This window comes from Dicentrarchus labrax, unplaced genomic scaffold (genome assembly GCF_905237075.1).
Source record: "Dicentrarchus labrax unplaced genomic scaffold, dlabrax2021, whole genome shotgun sequence".
NCBI lineage: Eukaryota > Metazoa > Chordata > Actinopteri > Moronidae > Dicentrarchus > Dicentrarchus labrax.
Window position 1 is genome coordinate 3549801 of NW_026136716.1, and position 11840 is coordinate 3561640.

Sequence of the window (11840 nt, forward strand, 5' to 3'; positions counted from 1 at the left end):
TTCTTCCTCCATCTCTGTATCCTCCTTCTCATCTTAGCTGAATTTGCTAGTTGGGATTTTTCAAATAAACAGACATAATTCTATCATTTACACAAAATGAGACCACGCTTAGAAACAGTATCTCTCTCTCTCTCTCTCCAGGTGTGTGTGAGCCAATGTGTATGAACGGCGGCAGGTGTGTCGGTCCAGATGTTTGCGATTGTCCGTCAGGTTGGCGAGGAAAGAGATGTGATAAACGTAAGTGCCTTGACACAAGAATCGGATCCTTACATTTACAGATTCCCTACATTTACAACACCATCATCTTCCTCCAGGCCAACGTGTGTGGTACCCACAATGTATCAGTGGTAAAACCTGAAATGTTCTGCCTTTCTTCACCCTCTCTCCAAGTAGGCCTGACGTCCCAAATCGACAACAAAATCTAAACTCTTATTTGTTGAGCAGGAAGTCAATCTGTCCAGAAACGATCCAGCCAGCAAGAAGATAAAACTCATAAGTGGAGGTTAAAAAAAGAGCTTGAGGGTAATCAGAGACAAAGATGAATTAAATCGAAGATAAAGTTTCCTTTTGGGTGAAAGAAGATAAACTTACATTCACATTAGCTGGCCTGCAGTTGATGGCTTACAGTAACAACTGTGTGCTGCCCAACACCTGCTAACTGAGACTGATCTAATTAAGACACCTGGTGCTCATCTGTCATCAGTACACACAAAGAAAAGCAATACTTCCCCTACAGGTTAAATCAGAAAGTACATATAAATGGCTTCTACAGTGAGATTACCAAGCAGTTGAATTGTTTTGTCCATATAATAAAAAATTAAAAAAATAGTGGAAAATGCCCATCATTGTCCAACCGACAGCACAAAATCCAAAGGTAATCAAATTACAGTTAAATAAAACACACATTTTATAGGCTAAAAGAATAGTTGGCATTTTTGCTTGATAAAAAGCTAAAACAATGAATTGCTACTGATTGGCGGTATTAAAAAAATACACCAACACAAAGGTAGACCACTACCCCAAATGGATTTAATATCAGAAACTGACCTAGAGTCAGGAGAGTCATCCTTATAAAACTCACCAAACTAAAACAAAAGCAAGAACGGTGACACTGTCAAATGTCTCCAGTCTCTGCTGACAGATGCTTCCACAAAGGTGCCTCACATATGGAAACCATGAGCTCTAATGTTCGCAGTGTTTTATGGAGCTGACCTTCACACTTCTCACTTGAGACCCAGCTGAAGGAACGTTTGCCTAAAAGACATCCAAACGTCAGCGAAAAGGGGATTATCCCCAGATAACGGTAGGCTGTAGAAACTCAAATCATCATCAGTTCACTCATCTGGATGGCCGGTCATCCATCATAAGGCATCTGTAAAGCCTCCACACCTGATTTGACGCTGGTCTTCACCGTGTTTCACAACATTTGGTCTCACTGTCCTTTTTTGTCTCCCTTTCTTCCATTGTTGTGGTGCTTTGACTTCCCGTTCTGTGGTCACAGGCGTTTATAATGACGCACAAAGAAAATTACAAAAAAAATCTATGAGCCTGTCTTTGGAAGTCTTTTGGTGGAAGTACAAGACCTGTCTGAAGTCTCAAGTTCAAGACGCTGCGTGGCCATTTTCCCATCACACATAATGTTAACGGTGTTTTTCCTCTCAGCCAGCTGTCTGCATAAGTGTCTGAACGGAGGCGAGTGTGTGGGAGCCAACACCTGCCACTGCACCCCAGGGTGGCAAGGCATGCTGTGTCAGATCCGTGAGTATCCTGAACAAACACACACACACACACACACACACACATGATGTAGAGAACGCATTTCATCTGCTCTTAAAATCACTCCGGTCAAAATACAGCATGTCCATGAAAAACTTGGCTGATCATGCACTACCTGGCGCTTCTGTATCTTCTGACTTTGTCTGTTTCTGCTGTTTTCTCAGCTCACTGTGAACAGAAGTGTCTTTACGGCAGTCGATGTGTCCGACCAAACGTCTGCGCCTGCCGGAGCGGACACTCTGGTTCTCTTTGCTCCAGAAGGGTAAGAAGGACTGGAGGAGTTAAAGCGTGTGAACAGCATCCAGGATTTCTAGTCAGGTTTTCACTCTGAAAAGACAGAAAAAAATAGGAGTTGTGGATTATGACTTAATTGCATGTTAAGTGTGTTGCATAAGGGCACGTTGGTAGCACCCTCGCACAAACGTTTCAGTCAATTTCACTGCTACATTTTTACCCAGCTGGTCCGAGGCGCACACATGTGTCAGAAGACTTATATATAAAGAAAACTGGAAACACGTGAAAATGCATCCAATCTCATGAACTGACCAGATACAGATGATGATGTATTGAGGCACAGTGAACAAAGCTGTGCAAAAAGATAAGAATGTGGACTGACAGTCTGAAAACGCTGTATATTCTGATTCAGATCTCATTCAGAGACTGTTAAGCTGATTTTCCTTTCACTGTGAGTGTGAGAACTCTGACTATCATTCATCTTTAACAGCATAAAGCCTTCTAACAGCGGTGCTTTGAGTACAGTAACCTAATTAATCTTTTCTATGTCTGATCTATGTCTGACTGTTTGCTTTTGAAATGTTCTCTTGTTCCTTTTTAGTATTTTCTGACCTTATATTCTTGTTTTTCAGCTCCCTATTTCCCAAGGCTGAGACCCACTTACAATCTACAAACACCAAACAGTTGGCGTTCAGTCAGCAGCAATAAAACCTTCAGGTGATCCAGAGCCATCAGCACAGACCACCATCAGAAGAAAACCCAAAGTGTCTCTGTGCATTCAGTAAAGAGCCTATCTTAGCAAAAGAAAACTGGAAGGTGGGGGAAAATGTATGTTTTTATAACTGAATCTGGTGGTTATCCATGTAACCTGATCTCTCTGAGTAACCTGGTTTCTTTAGTGCATGCAAACGCACTGTATGAAAGTGAAGTGGTTTGTTATTCAGAAATGCTTCCAAACTCCAATACCAGACTAACAGATCGAGGCTAACAGTCTCCCCCTGCTTCCAGTCTTTGTGCTAAGCTAGGCTAATGAGATGCTCCATATGCATTCTGCATTATTTCAACCAAACACTCTGTCTTATAATGAGTCCTAGAAGCTTAACTGTATTGAATCATTTGCCGCGTTCCCATCCAAATGTATCGCAAATTTTAAATCTAATTTCGAGTGTATCTGCAAAACAAAATGCGATTGAATGCAAACGTTATGGGATTAGCAGTATGTGGCGCCAATTCTCAAGGAAACGGGGCGCAATGAGTACACGAGGGAGATGTGACATTTCTGTTTGATGTTAATTGATATTGATGTGAGGAAGGTTACATCAGATGGAGTTTTGTATTTTGCCGTACTTCAAAATGTGCATAATACGGAGATAGAAACACGGCCGTTGCTTCAGACTAAAGTTCTTTTTAAATGTTCTTATGTTTCTTTTTTGACCCTAGACGTCATACATGAAACCTAAACTTGTGGTTCATGATCAGGACTTCAGGCTTTAAAAGCTACAGTAGGGGGGACTTTTACCGTAAATGCCATCATGTTCAGGTTCTACGCTACAAACCCAAAACCTCCGTATGAGTATTTATTTATTTGGTTGTTTTATATTGACGCATATTTCTTGTTGTATATATCTTAATCACTGTATAATCTATGTTATTTCTTATTAAAGCTTGTTTATTGGTTGTTTTGTAAGAAAACAAATAAAGATCCTTTTAAGGTATTGATTTCTTCAGATTTCTACTAGACTACTTCGACCAGGTTTGTTTTGTCTGCTTTTGTTTGTAACCGGTTTGCTCATCATCATTGAAGAATTAAGCCAACCAGGACTTGACGGGGTTCCAGTTTGAGACTACACATTATATAGTGTCGGATTGGATCATAGAGTTGATGTGACATTATGAGACATAACATATGCTATACGTTCATAGCTTGCTGTATTTCATGTAAAGCGTCATGTGCAGATGTGATCAGTCAGGTATCAGTTCGCCCTCTGTTCTCATAGATCCAATACCACAGTGTAGAAATACTCAAATAAAAGTCCAGCATTTGAAATTTTACTTCATTAAAAGTCCAAACATATTAGCATTAAAATATACTTACCAAAGTACCAAAAGTAAAATGCAGAATAATGTAATTGTATTTTATATAATCTGTATGCAAAGTAATTACAGCTGTTGCATAAAATAAAAAGTACCTCAAAGTTTGTTTCAGATCACAACTCCCTTACTTCACCCTCCTCTTCCAAGTACGAAGGAATAGAATACGAAGAAATATCTATCTAGAGCTGGTTTGTCCTGTCTGGGCTACTGTAGAAACATGGTGGACTCCATGGAAGGCAGCTGCTGTAGATATAAAAGACTTGTTTTAAAGCAACAAAAAACATATTTTCAGATGATTATACACTAATTAAAACCTACTTATGCATATTATTTCTGCCAATAGACCCTCCCCAAAGGTTACACCCTGGACCTTTAAGTACAGTACGTTCATAAATGCACTTTATTCCACCACTGGGTAACATTAACAGTATCACACTATCATATCATACTGTGGTACCTTACCTTATATATGCAAGTACTCCCATAATCCTTTGTTAACAGATGTTTATGGAGCTGAAGACCTCCAACATGGCCACCAGAGGATGTGTAACATCTCCTGAGAGCATAGATTCAGCATAATATGATGAAGAAAGTATTATTACTATTATTATAATTTATTAATGACATCCCAAGATGCTTTGAGGTTGCTGATGTTCGTTCAGGTTTCTTACGGAGTCAGTTGGTCGTCGTGGCCAAAAAGCATTTGACTTTGCTACAGGGGCCAGACAAGTTCACAGCCAGCGGGTCAGGGCCACGGGGGCGGCGAGGAAATGAGGATTAAAAGATTAATGAGGCCACACTAGCTCCTCACCAATTAGGATTCCTCTCTGCCAGCCGATGCCTGACTCCTGCCTCTGCACCGCCCGAAAACTGCTGAGCCGGTTGACTTTTTACAGCTGATTAGGGTGAAGCTGGACGGTTTGTTAAGACGGCAGCAGGAGCAACAAGCTTGGCCCTCTGTTTGTTGCTGCCAGTCTAATCCCTGGGTGATGGTTTGAGTACTAGAACTTGATTTTCTTTGAAGACCAGAAAAAAAATATATTTTCTGGCCAAATTTAAGGGAGATATATCTGCTGAATCTCTCAAATTTATTGGTTTAGATGACCTTTGAACTCAATAAATTATTACATATCTTATATTTTAGTTGTTTTCTTATGGGAAAATGACTAGAGGCTGTAAATCATCAATATTTTGCAGAAAAAAAAAAATCCTAAACAAAAAAAAAAGATCATTGAGGGTTTACTGCCCTCTGGTGGCAATAATAATATAAATATATCACCTGTTCATGTAAATTAACAGCTCAAAAAGTAGAAATCTCCCTATGGATTTACAGGTTCATTTCATGTTCCCAATGTGATTTGAATGAAATCAACAACCTGACTTGATGGTTGCTCAAGGTTTTAACAGCAGCACACACACACACACACACACACACACACACACACACACACACACACACACACAAACACACACACACACACACACACATCTGTCCATCTACAGATATTTATATCCACCCCCAAAGATGGCACTGGGCAAGGTGGAGGACGAGGATAGGGGGGGGGGGCACAGACAGAATGGGACGGGATGGGACCGGCGATGACACCTGGACTGTTCACTCAATGGAAGCTCGGAGCCACCGGCCAAGGCAGCAAGGTTATCCTCCCGCCCTGGACGCCAAACAGGGAGGACATGAACACACACACTAGTTATATGTAACCTGCAGAGTGTGTGTGTGTGTGTGTGTGTGTGTGTGTGTGTGTGCAGACTGGTTTGAAACACTAAACTGGCAATCAAGTTCATCAGCAGTAGAGTCCGAAAGGGGCAAATGTTAAAGGAGCACTGCAGAGGGACGTCAAAGCTCCACGAGAGAGTGTTTTCGGCCTTTTCTTTCAGTTTCAGAACATTAAACGCATCGCAGCCTCCTGATTGGCCGCCGTGACTTAAAGACAAAAGAAAAAAGATGTTGACGCTTTAAAAACAGTTCCGAAATGAAACCAACATCCAGGTTGTTTACCAAGGCCTATTCAGCTCTTCTGCTACAGCTGACGTACACAGCGTGCATTCAGCAGCTTTAAACATCCAGAAAAACTAATAACAATAAATCAACTGAATCTAAAACTAATGGTGATGTCAGCGTCCGAATAATGTTTGCTGGGAATCTGTCCAATCAGGGACCACGTGATGTAAATGTCCTCGTCTGCTCAAGGGTTCACACCGAACCGTCACACCGTCTCTGGGGCCCAGAATCAGAAAACTGTTGATAAAATTAAAGAGAGCTGGGACTGCCATACCTCTTGACTGCCTACCCAGACACCTGATGTAGTTTAAACATAATGGTACGTGTCCACAGGGGCGTTTTTGGGTGCAATGGTGCTTCCCCTACACCCTCCTGTCTCTAATATTTCAGAAAATAGTTCACCAAAAACACGTTTATGAAAACAATAAGCCATGAAATAAAGCAGGCAGTTGCTGAATCTGTCTTTGTTTTGGATTGAAGATGAGCAGTTTACGAGAGCTGTGGGAACTTTGGACATGTACCATAACCGTGTCCGCTGTATCGAGGTCTCTTGGTTTATAGATATCGAGCTCCATGTTGAACATTTTTCCAGTCCAAACATTCTCACACAAGGTTTTTGGTTCATTCAGATGAACTTGGAGCTTGGAAGGAATTTTTAGGACAGTGCAGAGCTGCATTTCCAGCTTCATTTAATTGTGCAGTACTATTACTAAAACATGTTGCATTGATTATAAAAAAAAATATTTACTGTTTTTAAAAGTGAATATTGGCCCAAATATCAACAGTTTTACTCTGACATTGTCAGTATCGGCCTTGACATATCGGTTGAGCCTAATTTAAACCTGTATCCTCCAGACCACAACAGGTGCCCCCCCCCACCCCCCTTTAGGCTCCACCTGTCTTCCCTTCTCCGCGGCGGGCTGGCGACCCAGAAAGCAGCCGTCATTCATTAGAAATGGTATGCCGATCCGCCGGGGGGCCGGACGGCACAAACCCCCTTGGTCACCGGATCGGCGGCAGCTGCTCGGCCCCCCGGTGCTATTTTCACCCTCAGGATAAAGTGATGTGCAGCCGCCGCCCGCCCGCACGGTCCCAGCAGCTCCAGTCCGACCCGAGCAGAGCCAGGATGAAGTCCACAGGCAGCGACTGCACCGCGCAGCCCGACGGCTTCACCTCCGACCTGGACGACCTGGACAGCGGCAGCGACAGCTCCGACGGGAAGTCCACCGGCGGCTGCAGCCCTCGCATGGAGCCGGAGGATTTGGCTGCGGCCGGTGGTTCCCGGGCCGGTGCGCGGAGGCGCAGGAGGCGGCGGAGACGCGGCAGCGGCGGAGGTGGAGGTGGAAGAGGCGGCGGAGACGCGCGTATCCCCGGCTTGAGCCAACAGCGGCAGGCGGCCAACGCGCGGGAGCGGGACAGGACGCACAGCGTGAACACGGCCTTCACGGCGCTCCGCACGCTCATTCCCACCGAGCCCGCCGACAGGAAACTCTCCAAGATAGAGACGCTGCGCCTGGCCTCCAGCTACATCTCCCACCTGGCCAACGTGCTGCTGCTGGGGGACGACTGCCGGGACGGACAGCCCTGCCTCCGCTACCAAAGGATCCTGCACGGCGCCACCTCCCTGCGGCCCATCTGCACTTTCTGCCTCGGCAACCAGAGGAAACAGGTGAGTGGACATTTACACCTGTAAAAAACAAAAAACAAAAAACAAAGGGCTCATTGCTATCTCATGCACTCCCAGATGATGCCAGCTGTGCAGGCCGCATCCTCTTTATGTTGGGAATAAGAGTGATCTCGCTGAGTTTGCATGGTTCAGAGGTGATCTGAGTCTGACCAGAGTGGCACCTGTTGCTCCTGTGAGTGACAGCACGAAATGAAAACAAGCTGTGGTGCCTTCAGAGGTTTAAAATAAGTGCAGGTACTGGACTCTGCAGACTGGATCCTCTTGGATCTCCACAGAACAGATTTAGGGTCAAAGTCTGGAACGCTCCAAAAGTAATGGATTAATATGGTTTGTTAAAGGAGGACAGACAGCACATGTGGTTTTAATTAATAATAAATAAGCAGGTCATTTATTGTATTCATACAGATAAAACTAAGAATTGGGATTTGGAGTGCTGTAGATGAAAAATGTGACTACAAAATGAAGAGAAAGAAATTAAAAAGCTGTAAATATTCAAAATGTAAATAGATATATTTCAATATTAACCCATTAAAATGAGTTACACTTGAGTAGTGGTGGGTTAGGAGTGTTTACAGAAGTCAATAGTGTTTGGCTAGACATCTTGGAGTTTTAAATAAATAGAAACTGGCACACGATTAGTAATATTATGTCACTATTACCTTTAACGTGGTAAACTGTATTTCCATATTACAGCTGTGTAAACTTTAGTACTTTATCTGGTGCTCTGCAAACATGTATGCGATCCATAAAGTCATAGAATTAAAGTAAATAAAAGGAGTAAAATAGGTAGTTTAATGAGATATAATTTATTTCTAACACAAATATATGTCAGATTTCTTAAATTAAAAGTCCTTTTCTTCCTTTAGGTGCAGTGATTTTTATACTAAATGTTTAGTTAACTTGGGTAATTCCTACAACACCTAAAATTGAGATAATACATTTAAATTATTCCATTAAAATAAACCAATAAATAACTGAAATTAAAGGTTAAGGTAAGTGTTTTTACGATCCATGTCATGGTGCCTTCACTGAACTGTGCTTGTGGTAAAAAATGTCTTTGCCTCCACAGCTCAGAGATGGGGGGAAGCACTCAGCTGCTGTGTGAAGCAAAGTGGCTTGGGACCGCCGAGGAGTCCACCTTGATGTTGTTTACATGCAGACACATGGCGTAGGAATTACACCTGTAGGACTTTTGTACATATATATATGAATGTATTTATTTTTGTTGGATTAGACTAGAAAAAAACAAAATCAACACTGAAAAGCACTTTCTGTTCACGTCCGTGTGCTTCTGAACCTTCTGTGTTTTGGTCGAGCTGTAACCTGAGCCGATGTGTAAAGTCGCACCTGACGGGGTGGTTATTTTGGTCCCACGAATAGTATAAACTACCCCCCCAACCCCCAACCCACCACCGCCTTCAGTCACATGGAGGAAACTGAAGAGCAGCTATCACAGCGGTTGCTGTCAGTTGAGTGGCGTTTTTTTGTTTGTTTGTTTGTTTGTTTGTTTGTTGGTTTATTGAGCAGGGACAGTGCACATTAATAAATACAAGTGTCTTCATCTGTAGTCCCCGGACAGATGTTGCAAAGGAAAACAATAAAATATTAAAGTTAATAGAAACCTCATTCTGGACACACTTATACTACATTAAGGCTGCTTTCAGGTGCTGTCAGGAATATCTAAACTGTGCAGGGGCACTTTAAAGGGGCATTAACTGGTCTATAACCTCTGATGTAGTGATCCCTACATCTTGTATCATTTGCCACACTGTTGTGACTTCATTAAAGGTCCAGTGTGTAACATTTAGGAACATCTACTGGCAAACATTGAATATAATATCCATAGGTATGTTTTTATTAGTGTTTAATCACCTGAAAATAAGAATTGTTGAGCTGTTTTTTATCAGAGGAGGCGAGTCCTCTGTTGAGCCGCCATGTTGAACCACTATGTTTCTACAGCAGCTCAGAATGGACAAACCAAACCCTGGCTCTAGATAGGGCCCACCATAGTTTCCCCTATACGCATGTTGCAATCTGCAACTTCACCACTAGATGGCACTAAATCCCACACACTGGGGTCAAAAAGTGTGTTCAGACAAACAGGCAAATTTGCCCCGAGTGTCGTTATTTGATGTAAAGTTCAACAATTTTAAACTTGAGCAAAACATTTGCAAGTATCCTGAGCATTTATGAATCTATTAGAATGGACTGGAGCTATATAAATGAAGCCAGGAGCCCCTCAAATCCCCAAATATCCTCTTTAACAAGTTCAGTATATTAAAAGCACGTGGAGGATGTATTAGGAGATTTTTCAAGCTTTGACAAAATCAGGGAGATGATGCTTCTTTTAAGTTTTTTTTAAGATTTTTAGAAAATGTAAGTTATTTTGGATCAACTCAGGGGGATATTTCACGTAGCTGTATGTAAAAATGGTGCCCTGTTTGAGTCCACTACAGATAACAGCATTAGTTTTGCCGCCTCACTTTGCAAACAATCACATCCTGCAAAGGACAAAGTCGAAAAAATCTATTCAATCTTCTTACTTGACGTTTTTTTTCATGTGTTAGTGAGAGACATCCGTTTTAATCCTGCGGGGGGGGGGACTTTCTACAGCAGCAAACACTTGACACTCACAGGCAGGAAGGATGTATATTTAATCTGCTTTAAAATGATCTAAAAACACTATTTTTCCCTGGAAGTGTATGAAAAATGTGTTTGACATGTCATATAACTTCATATATTGAGCCTTAAAATCCTAAGAAAAATCAATTATCCTCCTCAACCAGGAAGGTTATGTTTCTATTGGTTGTATAAGTTTGGGATCAGGGTCATTTGATTGGATTTTGACAACATTAATCTGAGCCTGATAGGTCGAAATCAGACATCTGGGATTTCAAAACTGGGTATAAAAACAAGGTTTAAGCTCCAGCGATGCCGTTGAGCCTCAAAGCTTTTCCCAGAAATGATTTGTTCCCAAGATCCAGTTGCAAACCTGAGCGGGATAACACTTAAACTGAACCCCTTTCTATCTTTCAGCTGTTGGTCAAAACGTTTTTCATTCTGGCCTGTGAAATGTTAGGATAAATATATTTGCAGTGTGGTCAAATGTTTACTTTTGCATTGTTGCACAAGCTCTGTATCACTTTAAAAAACACAAAATTGCGACGTTTTGTGTGCATTAGACTGTGGGATGTCCTGGCATGCAAAGTGCATCATCTGCATGCCCTTTGCACCAATTTGGGATAATATCTAAATGTAATCCTTTTACAATCACCTGGATCCCTTGATTATTTATTATATACAGCACATATGGATGAAAACTATCACTGGGAAATGTTGCACACTACCTCAAACCTGTTTTAAATATGAAGGCCTACCTCTAAATCTAATGTGTAACATTGACTGTATAAAAATGTACTTGAATAACCTGACAACTGTGTCCTTTGCACATCGCAAATACTGAGAAGCTGCTAGAAGAAAAATGTATTTTTGTACAATAAAAAATGGAGAATATCAAACAATCGTCTCTTTGTCTGCAAAAGCTCCGATGTCGTTCAACAGCAGGACATTTATTACTGTAAGAGAAGATAATGAAGCCAATAGGCTGCTTGGGAACTCATTTAGGAGGCTCTACTGGGAGAAAAGTTATATTCTGGTCATGTTTAACCACCTGTAGCACAGAAGGGACAAACCAAATAAGTAGTTGAGCAGGAAATCTGAGCCACTTTTAGACTCCAGTTCTAGTTAGGTCAATACTATGGAAGCCAGTTGATGCCAAAAATTGATTAAAAGCTGCAAAATAAAAAGAACGTGAACATACAATATAAATGATGTTTTACTTAGTTAAAAGTGAGACGTAAAACTGAGTTTAGGCTACATTTCTCACAGTATACATGTTTCATCCATTAGAGTATTCATGTATTCCTCTGGATGCTATAGAGAGAACATCACAACAATAATTTAGAAATAAATACCGTGTCTAAAGCAACAGGTTTTAATAAATGTATTTTTATGTTATCTTCATATCAG

The 11840-nt window shown here is 41.6% G+C and overlaps 2 protein-coding genes across 3 annotated transcripts in view; both read left to right on the top strand.

Annotated features, from left to right (window-relative positions):
• si:ch211-246m6.5 (von Willebrand factor D and EGF domain-containing protein) overlaps positions 1-3725 on the top strand; it is a 30430-nt gene extending 26705 nt beyond the window's left edge. For both annotated transcript variants that reach the window (XM_051428286.1, XM_051428285.1), the window contains exons 30-33: positions 142-237; positions 1663-1758; positions 1941-2038; positions 2643-3725. In XM_051428286.1, the coding sequence (XP_051284246.1) occupies positions 142-237; positions 1663-1758; positions 1941-2038; positions 2643-2663 (311 nt within the window). In that variant the 3' untranslated portion in view covers positions 2664-3725. The remainder of the gene's footprint in view (positions 1-141; positions 238-1662; positions 1759-1940; positions 2039-2642) is intronic.
• Positions 3726-7250: 3525 nt separating this feature from the next.
• Positions 7251-11332, top strand: si:ch211-246m6.4 (basic helix-loop-helix transcription factor scleraxis). The gene is made up of 2 exons (XM_051428309.1): positions 7251-7793; positions 8881-11332. The coding sequence occupies exons 1-2, from the start codon at positions 7251-7253 to the stop codon at positions 8914-8916; spliced, it is 579 nt and encodes a 192-aa protein (XP_051284269.1). The 3' UTR covers positions 8917-11332.
• Positions 11333-11840: the final 508 nt, after the last annotated feature.

Excerpts from the sequence above, each read along its gene's own strand:
- si:ch211-246m6.4 (XM_051428309.1), top strand. The coding sequence starts at position 7,251 with ATGAAGTCCACAGGCAGCGACTGCACCGCGCAGCCCGACGGCTTCACC. Across the intron at positions 7,794-8,880 it reads TCGGCAACCAGAGGAAACAG|CTCAGAGATGGGGGGAAGCA; the intron begins GTGAGTGGACAT and ends TTGCCTCCACAG.